An 18913-nucleotide genomic window follows, 5' to 3' on the forward strand; every position below is an offset into this window, starting at 1 on the left:
TAGTTAAGGATCTCAAAAGGAGGCCACTCTAGATTGGAATGGGTACTAAATCCAATGAATGGTTTCTTTCATTTTTAAAAAAATTTTTGTTTTATATTAGGGTACAGTTGATCTACCATGTTGTGTTAGTTTCAGGCGTTCAGCAAGTGATTCAGTTATATACATAGATGTATCTATTCTTTTTCAGCTTCCTTTCCCATGTAGGTTAGTACAGAGTATTAAGCAGAGTTCCCTGTGTTATACAGCAGGTTGTTGTTGCAAATGTGTGTAAATGTTCATCCCAAATCCCTAATTTATCCCTCCCTCCCTTCCCCCTTGGGTAACCATAAGTTTGTTCTGTAAGTCTCTGAGTCTATTTCTGTTTTGTAAACAAGTTCATTTGTGTTGGTTTTTTTTAGATTCCATATGTAAATGATAAGTGATACCTGCATGTCCGATTTCTTTATAAGAGAAAGGAGAGGGCAATGTGAGAACTGATGCAGAGAAGAAACAGAGGGTGATGCGATGGGAAGACAGAGGCAGAGACTGGAGGGATGTGGCCACAAGTCAAGGAACCCCAAGGCTAACAGCCACCACCAGGGGCTGAAAGAGGTCAAGAAGCCTCTTCTCTGGGGCTGTCCGAGGGAGCACAGCCCTGTCAGTGCCTTGATTTCAGACTTCTTGCTTCTAGAACTGTCAGAGAAAAAATTTCTGTTGTTTTAAGACATCCAGTTTGGCGCAATTTGTTACAGCAGCCCCGGGACACGAATCCATTCTGCTTTGAGCCCTGACTTATGGATCAGGAGACGCAACCTGGCAGCCTGCAGACACAAGCGGGTCCCCAGGCCTGCATGGTGATGGCTGAAAAGTCATTCTGTTTGAAAGATTGTATTTAAAGTCTGCATTTCCAGCTTCTCTTCAAGACCGGGAAACGTGGCAACCATTATTGGAGGTGAAAAGAGGCTGCTCCCTTTAAAAATGCACAGGAGAGAGAGAAAAAAAAAGAAAGATGGCTTTCCTGATGGCTCAGTGATAAAGCATCTGCCTCCCAATGCAGGAGACATGGCTTTGATCCTCAATCTGGGATGATCCAACATGGTTCGGAGCAACTAAGACTGTAAGCCCACAACTATTGAGCCTGTACTCTAGAGCCCAGGATCCACAAGTACTGACCCCATGGGCCACAGCTACCGAAGTCCGAACACTTTAGAGCCAGCGCTCTGCAAAAAGAGAAGCCACCGCAATGAGAAGCCCATGCACCACAGCTAGACAGGAGCCCTGCTTGATGCAACTAGAGAAAGCCCATGCATAGCAGCGAAGACCCAGCACAGCCATAAATACATAAATAAATAAAATAAAAAAAGGAAATGCACATGAATCAATTCCCCCACGGCTTGCTGCTTCCCCACCACCCCTATCATTTCCACAGTAGAGGGTGCACACGTCAGGTTGACTACTGCATGGAGGTGGCGGACTGTGTGGGCAAAAATGCTTTCTATTACATACTGTGTTGATCTGGGGAGGTCTCGGGGGTGACTAATTGACATTATGGGGGCTGCTAATGCCCTCTTAGCTCTCCATTCCCCCATATAGCTGCCCTAATCTATATTCCCTGGCTAGCCAATAATAGATCTCTGATGTAAGCCAGTCCGTCTCTGTTTTGGTCATTTCTATTCATCAGAAACACTGAGAAGGCTTCTAATCATAACATAGTACAAAGGAGAACAAAGGCTTTAGTACTGGTGGGAAAGATTCAACCTGGCAAGATCCTAAGAATACTGCTAAGTGTGGGAAAGACAGTGAATGTTTGATCACTTGATGGAAAAAAAAAAAAAAACCTCAACTGAACTGGAGGTTTTTTATTTTTTTAAATTGGTTCCATGTTTAATGTGTGGTTATAAGCTTAGAGGCAATAAAGAAAGGTCAAAACCAACAATCTTTTCTGCCACACACATCATCTCATGGGAAATATACACTGGGGTTGACCAAAAATTTTGTTATGGTTTTTTCATAGATCTTACAGAAAAATCCAAATGAACTTTTTAGTCAGCCCAATATATATATAAACCTATATATATATATATATAAGCCTATATATATATATATATATATATAAATCTATATATATAGGCTTACATTTTAAGTATACAATTCAGTGGTGGTTAGTATAGTTATGCAGCCATCTCCACAATCTAATTCTAGAATATTTTCATCCCTCCAAAAAGAAACCTCACATCCTAGAGCAGTCATCCACCACTCATCATCTGTTTCACTGGATTCTGGCAACCACCAGCCTACTCTCTGTCTCTATGGCCCTGCATATCTAGATAGTTCCTATACAAAGAACTGTGCAATATGTGGTCCTTTGGGTCTGGCTTCTTCCACTCAGCCTCTTCTTTTCAAAGTTCATCCACAATGGTACTCTTTGTCAATACTTCGTTTCTTTCTATGGCCGTATTCTATTACATTGCAGGAATATATTAGAATTCACTTACTCATTCGTCTGTTGATGGATGTTTGGTTTGTTTCCATGTTTTGGCTGTTGTGAATAATGCTGCTGTAAGCATGTATTTTGGGCATATTTTGTGCCTGAGGAAGTTTAAGGAGACTCAGTTGTGAAGCTCCCTGATGGGCTTCAATCTATTAGGAGAGAGATCCCCCCTGAATCCCACCATCCACACACCCGGGGTATCCTGAGACTCTGCCCTCTGTTCTGGGTGGCTGAGAAACAAGGTTTCTCTCTACAAGATGAACCAAGGGCTTTCCTGGTGGCTCAGTGGTAGAGAGTCTGCCTGCCAATGCAGGAGACACAGGTTTGATCCCTGATCCAGGAGGTTTCCACATGCTGCGAAGCAACTAAGCCCATGTGCCACAACTATCAAGACCGTGCTCTGGAGCCCAGGACCTGCAACTACTGGAGCCCATACATCCTAGAGGCCACACTCAGCGTCAAGAGAAGCCACCACACTGAAAAGCCCATGCACCACAACCAGAGAGTAGCCTTCACTACTAGAGAAAAGCCCACGCAGCAACAATGCTCCAACACAGCCAGAGATATAAATAAAACTTTTTTTTAATAAAAAAAAAAAAAGATGAACCTCACAAAGCCCTTCTAGAGTTGATGTGAGCCAGTTTCTGCAGTCTAACTGCATTCTCTTGTCATATACTGAGATTCTAGAAATGAACTCATCTACAAATCTTAACCTGCTGAAAAAAATACTACTCCCTTAACATTCTTGCATACAGCAAGCTTCTTCCTATAGGACATCTCCTTAAAAGCTTTTTCTCTGCCTTCATGCTTCATCCTTTTTGTTTCTTCATTGGAACAATGCTAGGAACCTGCAGCAGCTCTTAAATACACATGATGTTGTGTTAATTTGTTTGGGAAGACATTCGTAATTAACAAGAATGACTGTCCATATCCCTACCAGTCACACTAGGATGGAAACAATGAATCGATAGGTCTCACGTTCAACATCCAATGAAGGCCCCTTCAGTTCAGTTCAGTTCAGTCGCTCAGTCGTGTCCGACTCTTGGCGACCCCATGAACCGCACCACGCCAGGCCTCCCTGCCCATCACCAACTGCCGGAGTTCACTCAAACCCATGTCCATCGAGTCGGTGATGCCATCCAGCCATCTCATCCTCTGTCGTCCCCTTCTCCTCCTGCCCCCAATCCCTCCCAGCATCAGAGTCTTTTCCAATGAGTCAACTCTTCGCATGAAGTGGCCAAAGTACTGGAGTTTCAGCTTTAGCTCATTCCTTCCAAAGAAATCCCAGGACTGATCTTCTTCAGAATGGACTGGTTGGATCTCCCTACAGTCCAAGGGACTCTCAAGAGTCTTCTCCAACACCACAGTTCAAAAGCATCAATTCTTCAGCGCTCAGCTTTCTTCACAGTCCAACTCTCACATCCATACACGACCACTGGAAAAACCATAGCCTTGACTAGACGGACCTTTGTTGGCAAAGTAATGTCTCTGCTTTTGAATATGCTATCTAGGTTGGTCATAACTTTCCTTCCAAGGAGTAAGCGTCTTTTAATTTCGTGGCTGCAGTCACCATCTGCAGTGATTTTGGAGCCCCCAAAAATAAAGTCTGCCACTGTTTCCACTGTTTCCCCATCTATTTCCCATAGCCTTACTGGTCCTTTATTTTGAGACCTGCCTCTGCCAAGTGAGGGCTATTTAAGACTGGATGCTTGGTACAGACTTGCCTCTCTTATTTTCCTTTTTTATTCTTCTGGGAGGGCTACCTCTTTACTTCATCATGTTTTTCTTAAACAGGAAAAAAATCACCTTCTAGGATTTAGACCCTGAAGTGTCCATGATCAGAGCTGGCAGGCAAATCTTACACAGAAAGGGGGAAAGCAGTCATGTAAACAGCTGTATACTTCTTAGTTCTTCTTAAGAAAAGGAGATAGAGAGATACCTTTTTTTTTTTTTTTTTTTTTTGCTTTTGAGGGTAGTGACTTGAGCCAAAGAGGCAGCTATCTTTGAGAGGAAGCTTGGTGGACATATCACCAACTGATAGAACTTGGGATAACTACTTGAGATCTATAGAAATCCAGAAACACAAGGAATCCAAGGCAGGTGATGCCAATTATCTTGTTTTCTCTCTTTCTTGGTCACCTCTGAAATGCTGAGGTTGTTTGAATGAACTTTTTGGCCGACACCAATAGTTTGGATGTTTTGATTTATAATTGATTATATTGATTAAGAGTTAAGATACTTAACTCTTGGTGGGGAAGGAATAGAATGAAGGAACGTGTCAGAAGAGAAATCAAGGAGACAGTCTTGACAGCTTTTGACCAAAGGAACGCCTAGGAATGAGATGTGTGTGCATGCAAAGTCGCTTTAGTCGTATCTGACTCTGCGACCCCATGGACTGTAGCTGGCCAGGCTCTGTGGGAATGAGATAAACTGTTTACTTTCCCACCCAAATCTGTACACAGACCATCCATACCCTCTGAACATCAAAGATGTAGACGAATAGCTGTCAATCAGGGTGATTCTGTCCTCAGGGGATACTTGACAATGTCTGGAGACAGTGTGGTTGTCACAACTGGAGAGAAGGTACCATGCTAGTGGGTGGAAGCTAGGGATGCTGTTAAGCATCCTACGGCAGCCATGTCACAGAATGATCTAGACACAAGGGCCTCTCTTGCGGAGGCTGGGAAATCCTGGCATAGACTAAACCAGTCCGTATGCTACTCATCTTCTTTTCATTACGAGACACGAGATATGCTCCGTGTAAACTCATGGCAGCAGCATAATGTAATCTTGTAATGAGGAAAGACTCTTTATGACTCTCTTAGCATCCCTAATTCCAATTACAGAGTTGCAGGGTTCTGAATTAGTTACACTTGGAGAAGAACATCTCCCCTGCATTTCTGTGAATTACGGATTTCAATTAAGCAAGCTTATTTTAAATGGGAGAGGACTGCCTTAGCTTCTTTAGGGATCCATTTCAGCTGCTTCCTGAAAAGACCAGAGATGCCATGGCCTCCCCAAGTCTTCCCTTCAAAGACCTGTGAGGTCAAGAGCGATCTACTTGCTCTAACACTGGCAACCTGAGATAATGTGAACACTGGTTTAAACACAGGGAGTAATTTCACAACCTCAGTCCTAAGATTGAGCTTTGAGTGAGGAGTGTGGTCCTCAGCATCCGGGCTGTCATTAGCATTCAGGCACATAGAGACAGCAGTGGGAGTTTTCAGGGATGATGACCCCAACTGTCAATATGTTTTGAAAACACTCAGAATAGAAAATAATGCTTATGTTTGCTGTAAGGAATCTTGATATTATTTCAAGAAACTTCAGTTAGTAAGTCACAAAGGAAAACATCCATGAAAAGGATAGTTCGTGATACAAATTTGACATTAGGTATTTGCTTTTGCATTAACTCAGTAAATGTTTACTGGTTCTTTACTCTGTGGTAAGCCATATAGTCGCTTTCCCCGATGGCTCAGCAAGTAAAGAATCTGCCTGCAATGCAGGAGACACAGGAGACACAGGTTCGATTCCTGGGTTGGGAAGATCCCCTGGAGGAAGGCATGGCAACCCACTCCAGTATCCTTGTCTGGAGAATCCCGGGGACAGAGGAGCCTGGCGGGCTACAGTCTAAAGGGTCTCAAAGAGTCAGACACGACTGAGCGACTAAACACGCACGCGTGCAAGTCATATAGTAACAAGGGTTCGTTACCATATTTTTAAATGAACAAACAGGCCCAGAGATATTAAAGGACATTTCAGGTTCACACAGCTGAACAGCAGCAGAGAGGACTGGCATGTACTATTATAGCTTTTCTGACTTCCAGCCTTCTGTATTTTTTTCTTAACCCCATGTACTTTACAAACATCTATGTTGTCAAATTCTTTTTTGTGAAATCTAATTGTAACTTGGACTAAACAGTGTCTCTGTAAGCTAAGGCGGTAAAAACTCCCTGTGGTGTTAATCCTGGGGAACAAACAGGTATCAGTGTGCGCTGTGTTGTTACAGTGAGCTGTCATGTATTCCCCAGGAATGTCCAAAGTGACCAGAGCTGCTAGGTAACTTACTGAGATGCACAGATTCCACGCCTTCATCCCTCCTCTCCCAGTAACTGGTTCAGCCCCATGTTTGAGAACAGAGCCACCCTCAACCAAGAACTCATTTGAGTTTGTTGCATTCATGATTGTATCTCCTTGTGAAAAGTTTGTGTCCAGCGGCAAAACATTTAAGCTAGCCAAGTCCTAGATCAGAATCATTGCTAGTTTTCATTTCTGCTCTTCTAATTCAGTGGCCTACTGCACGCAGATCTCCCTTCCCCTGACTCCTTCACTGTCGATGGCAATGGTCATCTTTGGGCTTCCTGGGTGGCACAGTGGTAAACAACCCACCCGCCAAAGCTGGAGATGCAAGAGACATGGGTTCTATCCCTAGGTCGGGAAGATCCCTTGGAGAAGGAAGTAGCAAACCATTCCAGTATTCTTGCCTGGAGAATCCCACAGACAGAGGAGCCTGGAGGGCTACAGTCCATGAAGCTGCAAAGAGTCAGACATGACTGAGTGACTGAGCATGTACAAGCCATATCCAAGAGACAAGGGGCCTAAACCCATGGAACTGACCTGCTTACAAATATTTGTAAAACATACATGTGGGTATTCTTCCTTTACGTTGGTCATTATTTTATTTTTTATTTTTCAAAAAAGCTTTCTAAAATAATGTTATATCCACAGGAAACAAAGTTTCAACCTCCACACCTTGACTTTTGAGTCTCAGGAACCTGACTGATCATAAAGCAGGGGTTGCTTTTAAATTAGATGCATGAAGTAGCTAACGAAATGCAGGCTGCTTCCTCAAGCCTGTGGAAGAGAGTATTGTTTGTGAAAACCGTCTTGTAAAGGAGGCTTAAGTCAAGTTTCCATGTCTGTTATTGATCCTATAAAAATTCCCTAGAAGTCCAGGCTAAGTCCAAGCATCACAGCCTTGTCAGCAAAGCTATCTTCCAAGGAGATGATGGAGAACATTTTTGGATTTCATGGTCAAGAGGGGTCTTTCAAATCCCTGTCCCTTTGTAAGTTTCCCATGAATTTCTCAGCTGGGTTCCAGTGATGGGCCAGATGGATTTCTCCTGTGATTGAACCAGTGACTACTGTTGACGGCAGCTGGATAAATAAATGTGCATTTCCATGCACTGCTACTTTAGAGAGGAAGAAAGTGGTGTTCCCTAAATTTCAGTGAGCCTCACACAAACTTACTTTGCCCCACATACATCTTTTTGTGTTTCTGAATACTTCTTTCCTTAGAAGAATTAACTAAATTAAAATTAAAATATGGGCTTCCCCAATGGTTCAAAGTAAAATTCTTTACCCAAAGGTAAAGAATCCACTCGCAATGCAAGAGATAGTTTTGAACCCTGGGTCAGAAAGATCCCCTAGAGAAGGAAATGGCAACCCACTCCAGTATTCTTGCCTGGAGAATCCCACGGACAGAGGAGCCTGGAGGTCTACAGTCCATGTAGCTTTAAAGAGTCAGACATGACCGAGCGACCGAGCATGGATAAGCCATATGTCCAAAACAAGGGGCCTAAACCCATTGAACTGACCTGCTTGGAGAGTCCATGGAGTCACAAAGAATCAGGCATGACTGAAGCAACTGAGCACATACGAATTAAAATCCAATGAAATATGTTATCTGGAAAGGGAATGCTAGCTTTCCTTACAGCCTTCCCATTCTAATCATGGCAGCTGCATTTTTCACTTCCAGTGTCTTGGAGTCATCCTTGACTTTGTTTTTCTCCCAGCTCTCTCTCCCCAGGACTCAAATCCATGGTTGGAAAGACCAGGAAGGCAGAAATGGGGTTGCTACCCTTCCTGGCATCAACCAATATTCCACCCAGAACCCTGTCATTCTCATCTTTTGTGCCCCCAAAGCTCTTGTCATTATAAAACCTTTTTTTTTCTCTCTTTAAAAAAATCCTAGTAAAATGAGAATCAATACAGTTTTCAGAACGGACCTGGTAGCTGTTGTTTTATGCAAAGCAGGATGTCCTTTTACTGCCAAAATAGAATTCAGTGCTTATTGAAGTTTTGATAGGTGTTTAAAAACAACCCTGATAGTAATAGCCAACACTTGTAGAAGCACTTTTACATGTCAGGTACTGTTATAAGCACCTTACAAATAAGTATGAGCCACTGAATCCTCCCATCCCTATGGCAGTAGGTACCAACATCACATCTGCATGAGGAAACTAAGGGACATGGAGATGAGATGGCAGGCCAGCGAAGTGGACCAGAATCGAGACCAGTTGGTTGCAGGACCCGATTTCTCCAACATCACCCTCATCTTTGTGAAGGAAAACAAAGACAACAACTCCTCCTCTCCAGTGAACCAGGTCTGACTGCCCCACCTGCCATGGAAAGCTCTGCATCTTAGTTGCGGGGACCCGGTTGTTCACACATATTCACCCCTAGAGCTTGCTTTTTGAAAGAGGGAAGTTAGGGATAAGTACAAATGGGAAGGGGGCTTCCCTGATAGCTCGGCTGGTAAAGAATCTACCTGAAATGCAGGAGACCTGGGTTCTTATGACTCTGGAATTTTTAAAACTTGTTAGCAGTACTACTAATTCCCTGTCTTCTGTAGCTCCTTTCCAATGCCTGGGCTGGATATGTTTATTTTATAATAGAATGACATGAAACCAAGGTGCTAAGAGACTCAGTGGAAATAAAACTCAGACCTTCCAGATCAGTATCTTTCTCCTCTCAAGGCAGGAGGAAGCGAACCTGGCTCCTTTTATCGAAATACCTCCTCTCCTGCAGTTATAAGATTGGCACTTTCATTAAGACAACTAGTTTATTTTTCCTTACCCCAGAGATAGCAGGCACCAGGTTGACCACCCCTCAGTACAGATGAGATTGAGAAGTCCCCAGAGGGTACATTTTGTACTTTGTAGAAGATGCAGGATTACATAACATCATGGAAAGTGATTCTGCAAAACACTTGTTCATATCCCAAACCACTGGCAAAGAAGGATCTGGTAAAACTAGTCCACTTAAAAATTGAAAGAAAAAAATTATAAGGATGATCATTAGACACTTCAGAAGAAAATTATCCAAATCCAAAGGACTAAGAAATGCCTCGAGAAATGTATCAAAACCTTTGAATGCCTTTGGTAAAAACAAACAAACCCTTTAAAAAGGACCATTCTTATGTTCAGACAACCAAATTTAAACCAAAGTGAAATATGCCAGAAGATGTCATCAGTCTATTTTGTGAATATTTTCCCAAGCAACTCAAGCCACATGTGATTAATTTTTTATTCTAAAAGGAACCAAAGCATTGCTGCAATTATAACCTAAGTCATTTTTAATGATGATCATTAAAAAAGTCTGATTTTGGTCATCTTTATCTTTTAAACATATCTCAAGTAAATATTTTTTTATTATTCTGAAATTCTGGGCCACGTTTTAAGAGGATTTGCGTTAAGTGGCTTTCCCCCTAGTATTAATTATCCTCATATAACAGGTTGCCCTGATCTAAACCCCAGAATCATTATCCAGAGTGACAGAGCAGGCCTATTACATTTTCCGTATGATCTGCTGAACCAGCAGAGGTCATGGGAGGTGGGTTATTCTGTGGTTGCTTTAATTTGGTTTTCTTTTTTTCTTTTATTATGAGATGAAATACCTCTAATAAAGAATCTTCTGTTGAGGGATGTCCCTTGTTGCCTAGTGGTTAGGATTATGGGCTTTCATTGAAGTGGCCTGGGTTCAATCCCTATTCAAGGAACTGAGATCCTATAAGTCATGAAGAGTGGCCAAAAAACAAATAAGTTAAATAGTGTTTGTCACAAACTGGGGTTTCCTCAGTTCCTAACTGGCAAGATTTAACCCTACCAAATAAAAAAGGATATTATTCTTGGCTTTTTTTTTTCACGCTTACACTCAAAGTGAGATGGCAGATGGTGAGATATGTCTATATCTTTCCTTGAGCCCACTGAACACATACTTTGTCATGTAACCAAGTATCTGCATGTCAGTAAAAAATTTTAAAGCTTAAAAAAATGTCACATTGTGGTGACCTAAATGGGAAGGGAATCCAAAAAAGAGGGGATATATGTACACATATGGGCTTCCTAGATGGTGCCAGTGGTAAAGAACCCACCTACCAATGCAGGAGACAAAAGAGATGTAGGTTTGATCCCTGGGTCAGGAAGATCCCCTGGAGGAGGACATGGCAATCCAGTCTAGTATTCTTGCTGGAAAATCCTATGGACAGAGGAGCCTGGTGGTCTATAGGGTCCATAGGGTCGCACAGAGTCAGACACAACTGAAGTGACTTAACATGCACACATGTATACCTATAGCTGATTCACTGTGCTGTACAGCAGAAACCTAACACAACATTGTAAAGAACTATACTCCAATCGAAATTAATTTTAAAAAGTTATAAATATAAAGTGAAAGTCACTCAGTCGTGTCCAACGCTTTGCAACCCCATGGACTATAGAGTCCATGGGATTCTCCAGGCCAGAATACTGGGGTGGGTAGCTGTTCCCTTCTCCGGGGGATCTTCCCAACCCAGAGATTGAACCCAAGTGTCCTGCATTGCAGGCAGATTCTTTACGTCTGGGCCAATCAAACCAAAACCTAAGCTGTAAATGTCTCGAGGTTATAGAATTGAAAGCTAAGGAGGGGTGTGTGTGTGTGTGTGTGTGTGTGTGTGTGTGTGTGTGCGCGCGTGCTTAGTTGCTCAGTGTGTCCAATTCTTTGTGACCCCAGGGACTGTAGCCCAGCAGCCTCTTCTGTCCAGGGGGATTCTCCAGGCAAGAATAGTGGAATGGGTTACCATGCCCTCCTCCAGGGGATCTTCTCAAGCCAGGGATCAAACCCAGGTCTCCCACATTGCAGGCAAATTCTTTATCAACTGAGCTACAAGGGGAGCCCAAGAATACTGGAGTGGGTAGCCTATCCACTCCAGCCTTGTCCAGCGGATCTTCCCAGCCCAGGAATGGAACTGGGGTCTCCTGCATTGCAGGTGGATTCTTTACCAACTGAGCTATCAGGGAAGCCCATAAATATAAAGTAACCATATTTTGATCACCCTTTTGGCCATGGAACATTTTAATACTTCATAAATCTGTTTATGCCTCCCCCCCAAAAAAATTACATCCTTCTTCAAGTTCAGTGGTAATTCAAGGTCAAAAGAGAGTGATTAATTTAGTCTTGTTTCTTGGGGGTGCAATTTCGGCCCATTTTCTCCCACCTCCTAATATATACAGTGCAGCTGCTGAAAGCATGTGGTCAGGTGCAGAAACTGGCTTCCAGTGTGAAGCAGGAGGGTCCCTAAAGGTGGTGAAAATGGAATCTTCTGGTATATGCACCCCAACTTCCCTTCCAGTGTCATCCTAGGCGCGCCTAAGCCTATCTCAAGTGCAGACCTACCTCAAGATGAAGAAGTCCACGGTGGAATTGCTGGCCACGGTGACATAGGCAGTGACCACATCTCCCTGCTTGACGGGCCTGGAGGGCAGCCAGATGGCCACGTTGCCGTCTAGACGCAGCTCGCTGAGCTGGGCGCTGTCCTGAGCGCGGTAGAGGCCCACGGTGCCGATTCTCTGCAGGTGGGACGTGCTCTCTTGCAGTCCATCCTTGCCGGGGCGGATGGCATTGCCCTTGCGGACATCGCCCCCGGAACAGTCTCCACGCTCGTCCCCGGGCTGCACGGCGTAGTAGAGCTCCACGGGGCTGCCCTCGGGGGGCTCCGGTGCCTTCTTCCTCCCGGCCACCACGGTGGGGCTGCCGAACCAGCTGGCTGGGAGCTCCAGCTGTGCCACGCACAGCCCCAGGGCCCCCCGAAGCCGGCAGCTGCCCCGTACCTCCCTGGTCTCCCGGAAGGCGAACACACGCAGGCAGGGCAGGCTCTGCGCGGGGCCGGGGTCGTCCCAGTCCCGGCCCACCAGGTGGAACAGCACCTGCACGCGGGGCCGGCTCAGGTAGATCTTGTCCCGCAGGATGTGCGCCTTCAGCTTCCAGTTGAAACTCACTTTGTCGGTGGGACCTAAAAAGTTGGAAGTCGACATCAATTCCAGGGGCACGACCTTTTGCACCGAGAAAGGCCCATAGCTGGCATTTAAGATTGGCGGCTGTCTGGCTTTGTAGGGGAAGAAGGACTCGACCCGGGACTGCAGGCTGGAGTTGCGTGTCAAGTCCTGGTTGGTTTCCTTCAGGAAGAAGGAAGTCTCGGCTCTGAGCACCTGGTAGGTCACAGGCAGGTAAGGGGGCAGGGAGGAAAATCGCTGGATGTTGTCTGTGAGCCCACGGCCCTCGATCACTGCAGAGGGGAAAGAAAAAAAAGAAAAAGACAAAGATGGGGTGATTTCTGGGCTCCTTAGAGGTCATTTGGCAACCCAGGGAAATTGACAAGTGATTTAGAAATGAGGGGTTAACACCGCAGTGCATGCGTGTTCAGTTGCTTCAGGCATGCTGGATTCTTTTCAACCATGTGGTCTGTAGCCCACCAGGCAAGAATACTGGAGTGGCTTGCTATGTCTTCCTCCAGGGGATCTTCCTGACCCAGGGATCCAACCCACCTCTCTTGCATTGTCTCCTGCAGTGTAGGTGAATTCTTTACTGCTGAGCCACGGGGGAAGCCCAAACATTTTTAAGTCCACTTGTCTAGAATCTTCAGGTTGCTTTGGGGATCAGCCAGTAAATGATCACATGCTCCAAAATTGTGAATTGGCTGAACTGTCTTTCAACCAATTCAATCGGTTGAAATCTATGAAAGGGAGATTTGGGGGACCTCCCTGATGGTCCAATGATTAAGACTCCATGCTTCCACTGAAGGGGGCACAAGTTTGATCCCTGGTCAGAGGACCAAGATCCCACATGCTGCATGGCGAAGCCAAATAAAATAAAATACATACAATAAAATAAAATTCACAGTTCCACTCTTTTAAAAAAGGAGATTTTTGTACATTGTTGAACAATGGACAATTGTATAACTTTTGTACAATTGTTGAACGGTGGCAAATACATGGAGTCTGATCTGACAGAAAGATAGCAAGTTACTTAGGAGTATAAAGTGGGAAATATTTGTGAATAACTTGCATGAGTTTCAAATATATTTAATGACACTGGTACCTAAAGAGAAAAATAGACCAATGGAATAGAGTAGTTCATAAATAAGCTCCTGTACATCTAAAATTTAGTATGTGATAAAGGTAGAACCAGAAATCATGAGGCAAAGGCAGACCTTTTAATAAATGGTACTTGGACAATTGGCCAGCCATTTGGCAGAAAGATAACATTAGGTCCGTACCTCACACCAAACACAAGAATACACTTCAAATGGATGAGTGATCTAGATGTAAGAAAATGACATTATTTTTTGTACAGAATGAAAAAGTGGGTGATTTCCTCTAAAACCTGGGTCTAGGGAGAGATTTCTGATTATGATTCAAACTTTGAATGAAATTTAGCCATCCCTGTATAAAAATGAACGATAACCATCCCTATATAAAAATTGAGAAAATCTTTCACAAAGCCACATATATCATAAACAAAGTCAAAAGAAAAAAAAAAAACAGCAAACTGGGAGACATTGCAAACTATTCACTTAAGGTGCTGAACTCAGCTGGCAGGTAGGTTCCATTTTGCCCACAGTATTTTAAAAGATGGTTCTGAATGGGAATCATTTTTTAAAACTGGAGAGTCAAAACTACTGAGAACCTAATGTAGAGCACAGGGAACTCTATTTAGTACTCCGTGGTTATGTAAATGGGAAGAGAATCTAAAAAAGAGGATTGTTGTTGTTCAGTTGCCCAGTCGTGTCCGACTATTTGTGACCCCATGGACTGCAGCACACCAGGCCTCCCTGTCTCTTACCATCTTCCAAAGTTTGCCCAAGTTCATGTCCATTGCATTGGTAATTCCATCCAGTCATCTCATTCTCTGACACCCTCTTCTCCTTCTGCCCTCATTCTTTCCCAGCATCAAGGACTTTTCCAATGAGTTGGTTGTTTGCATCAGATCACCAAAATACTGGAGTTTCAGCTTCTGCATCAATCCTTCCAAGAAGTATTCCCTTAAGATTGAGTGGTTTGATCTCCTTGCTGTCCAGGGGACTTTCAGGAGTCTTCTCCAGCACCACAGTTTGAAGGCATCAATTTTTTGGCATTCTGCCTTCTTTTATAGTCCAGCTCTCACAACTGTACATGACCACTGGGAAGACCACAGCCTTGACTATATGGACCTCTGTTGGCAGAATAATGTCTCTGCTTTTCAATATACTGTCTAGGTTTGTCATAGGGAGGATATATATATATACACACATACACACACATATGGCTGTTTGGCTTTGTTGTATAGCAGAAATTGACATAGTAGTGTAAAGCAACTATAAAATTTAAAATTTATGATTTTATCCAATAAAAAAAGATATAGTACATATATAAAATGGAACACTACTCAACTACAAAAAATGAAATAATGTCATTTGCAGCAACATAGATGCAACTAGAGACGATCATAATAAGTGAAGCAAGTCAGAAAGAAAAAGACAAACACCATATGATATCACTCATACGTGAAATCTAAAATGAATCTATCTATGAAACAGAAGGGTTTCCCTGGTAGTTCAGCTGGAAACGAATCTGCTGCCAAGCAGGAGACCCCAGCTCGACTCCTGGGTCAGGAAGATCCCCTGGAGAAGGGATAGGCTACTCACTCCAGTATTCATGGGCTTCCCTGGTGGTTCAGATGGTAAAGAATCTGCCTGCAATGCAGGAGACCTGAGGTCAATCCCTGGGTTGGGAAGATCCCCCAGAGGAAGGTATGGCAAGCTACCCCAGTATTCTTGCCTGGAGAATCCCCATGGACAGAGGAGCCTGGCATTGTACAGTCCACGGGGTTGCAAAGAGTCGGACGTGACTGAGTGACGAAGCACACACATGAAACAGAAATAGAGTCACAGACATAGAGAACAGACTTGTGTTTGCCAAGGTGGGGAGAGGGACAGGATGGAGTGGGAGTGTGGGGTCAGTAGATGCAAAATAGTACATTTAGAATGGATACACAAGGTCCTACTGTATAGCCCAGGGAACTATATTTGATATCCTGTGATAAACCATAATGGAAAAGACTATGAAAAAAAGAATGTATTAAAAATATGTGTATAAAAAACTGAGGAGTATCTGGGTTTTTAGCTTCGCACACATGGGAGGAAGTGGCAGGATGCAGGCTGTCTGCCCATCTGGCAACAGTAAGAGAAAATACACAGCAGACTGCCTTGCTCAATGACATTTCCTGCTGGACCCTTAGGTGCATTTGAGTTTGAAAAAGCAGACTTAGAATCTTCAGCTGGGTAAGTCAATGTACACTGGAGGCTGAAGATTCAACACTGGGCCAGGAAAGAGCAACACATCATCTCTGTCTTCCTATCTTTCTTTGTTCATTGCCTCCATCATTAGCAGTATAACCAGCCACCTCCTTGTTGACTGAAGACTGTCCTCTAAAACTTCCCCTTGGGTTTATACTTACACTGTTGGGGCTCCACTGAGGACTCACTATTGACCTGGGGCATAAGAGGTTACAGTTCCCCAAATGCTAACTTTGAAAAGACCAAGAAAGCCTCTTGCCTGACTCTTATCTTTCAAAACCAGACCAGAAAATCCACATAAGCCCCCATTCATATATTGAAAGAGAAGACAGGTGTTCCTCTCTCTCCACTGATGCTCCAACCTCCCCTTCGGCCCCTGCTTCAAACTGTAGCCAGCACAGCCCATCCAGCCTATGGGGCTACCCCATGCCTCTCTCCTCTGGAAGTTCCCCTAATCCTTTTCCCAGCAAGGACATTGGCTAGCAGATCAAAGCTGCCTTTGGTACTGCAGCCAAAAGGACTTGAGTTGTCAAGATGGCTTTTCAAAGAAATAGCTTCCTTCCCTGTTCTTTGCCCAGAGGCGTTGATCTCAGGTCACCAGCAACATGGGTACTTTGTCCCTCTCTCTTTAGGGATGTTTTGCTGCTCCCACTTTAACCCACTCATTTTGGGACCACGTTAAAACACTCTCAAAAGACCCTGTACAACATTCCAGAAACGGTTCTGACTCTATGTCTTTAAAGAAAATCATTGACTCGAAGCAACTGGTAGAATTGTGTCAAAACCAACAGACTAATTGCTACATCTGATGCTTTTATTCTGATATATTCATCCCTCTCCAAAAAAGCTTTTAAACCATGAAGTGTAGAGATTTAGAGACTCATTTGTTTGGAAAAGATGGTGGGCCAAGGACTCTCTGAAGAAATGGAGCAAGGATTCTAAGGTCCATCTGTGTAGGATGTATTCCACAACAGGGAAGCTTGTCAACAAGCTTGCTCACCATTTTCCACTCTCTTGCACATAAAAATTTCTTTTCTCTCCTTTTCTGTCTTTTTATCTTTAAAAACATCCTTAAAAATGAACTTTCACTTTTAAGCAAATACTGAGTTTATTTTTGAGAAAATAAAGCTGGAGTGGGCTTGTTGTCTTGTTGTCTCCTCTCTTAGGGTTCTTGCATTATTTAAGTCTCTATTTATCCTTCACATGGATCAAAAAGTGCCTGGCTCATATCTTCCTGCTAAACCTAGATGTGAAGTTTTCCTGCTCATGAGAGATTTAACTTGAGCCAAAAAGAGACATTTTAAAGACAGGAGTGGGGGTCTAGCATAGTGGTTAAAGATGAAGTTTGGCTATGGAGATCTAGAGTTGATCTAGTCAACAGTGATCTTAGGCAAGTTTGCACCTTCTTGGATGTTTTAGTTTCCATAGATGGATGGATGGATGGATGGATCAATGGATGGATCCATGGTTGCATGAATGTTTGGGTGGATGGATGGATCAGGGGTTGGGTGGATGGGTTGATGGCTGGATAAATCTTTAGATGGATGGAGAGGTCAATTGATAGATGGATGTTTGGATGGCTGAATGGATCAATGGTTGGATAGACAGGCAGATGGATGGGTATGGGTACACAGGCAGATACACAGGTGGATAGATTCATTGTATTGAACCCAATAGTACCTGTAGTAGACCAATTACAAAATGGCCCCATTCTCTTCTTATATCTATACCTTTTGTGTGTGACTTTGCAATTTTCCCTTCAAAAGTAGAAGTCTGTTGCCCCACTCCTTGAATTTAGCTTGGCCCTGGGTTTTCTTTGGCCAGCAGAATATGGCAGAAGTGACAATGTGCTAATTCCAAAGCCAGGACTCAGGAGGCATTGCACACTTGCACTGACTCTTTTGGACTCCTGCCAGCACCCAAAAGAACAAGCCTAGGCTAGACTACTGTAGGATAAGGGACCATGTGGAGGAGAGGAGAGTTATCTCCATGGAGGCCATCCTAGATCAGCCAATCCACAGCCTGCAGCCACCGCCAAACAAGAGAGGGAGCCCAGCCAAAATTAGCCGAGTCCAGCCAATATCAGTCACTCCAAAACTTATATGAAATGACAAGTGAACTAAGTCTCTTAATATGGGGTGGTTTTTAAATGTAGCAACACCCAATGGGGTAGTTAACAAATATCAAGAGGTTATCAAGTGTAAGAATCTAAAAAGATACAGTGACACCAATGTGAACTTTCTCCTAGATGGAATTAGAATAATTCAAACAGAATTGAAAAGGGACTCACTTTCTCAGTGGTGAGAAAATTTCCCCATCTTGTAGATGTACCTCCAACAGCCAGCCTTGTAGACACTCATGAGAATGGCCTCCCTAGAGTTGTCCAAAGCCCATCTGCACCCTCAGGTGCTGTGACACCGCATGCATTTCTCAAGCTCATCCTACATTTTGGGGAGCCCTGATCTAGAGGATTAAGGAAGCAGAGGTGATTACCAGGCTTCATGGCATTTCTCTCCTGACACTCTATCTGCTGATTACAAACTATCTCCTGATTGCCATGACCTAGTGAAGCACAGACAGATACCCACCCTCTAATTCTGGCTCATCTGCTCACAGCAGCGTCTCCCAGAAAGATAGGATTATTGAGTCATTTTTACTGATCTGAAACAATACCCCTGGAAAAGTCCGATGCTGGTTTCCTAAGGACGTGGAGCGGGGAAGAGGAGAGAGGCTGACAGCTGCACCTTTACATCTGACCTCCTAGCTGACAGCACGTTCATTTGCTGTCGCCCTGCCTGTTTATCCGTTTTCTTTATCTGTGCTTGCCTGTCAGTGTTGGGGATATTGTGTCCTCCATCAGCTGTTCATCAGAGAACTCTCCTGCGAAGCCGCTGCCGGAAATTGAGTTTTTGAGATTCTGAGATAGTGAATGCAGGAGATGTCCATGTCACTTGGCACCCAGACAGAACACCCCCAGGGGAAATGGCCCTTCAGCCAACACCATGTACCACCTTCATTGTGATGCTCGCTTTGGGACGTGTTAACCGAGATGCATTCTTTAGTGTTGATTC

The 18913-nt window shown here is 43.8% G+C and overlaps 1 protein-coding gene across 1 annotated transcript in view; it reads right to left on the bottom strand.

Moving 5' to 3' along the window:
* Positions 1–18913, bottom strand: part of TMEM132C (transmembrane protein 132C) — a 454537-nt gene that overhangs the window by 283800 nt on the left and 151824 nt on the right. The window contains exon 2 of the mRNA XM_061384531.1: positions 11906–12794. Coding sequence (XP_061240515.1) covers positions 11906–12794 — 889 coding nt within the window. The remainder of the gene's footprint in view (positions 1–11905; positions 12795–18913) is intronic.

This window comes from Bos javanicus, chromosome 17 (assembly GCF_032452875.1).
Source record: "Bos javanicus breed banteng chromosome 17, ARS-OSU_banteng_1.0, whole genome shotgun sequence".
In the NCBI taxonomy this organism is placed as follows: Eukaryota; Metazoa; Chordata; class Mammalia; order Artiodactyla; family Bovidae; genus Bos; species Bos javanicus.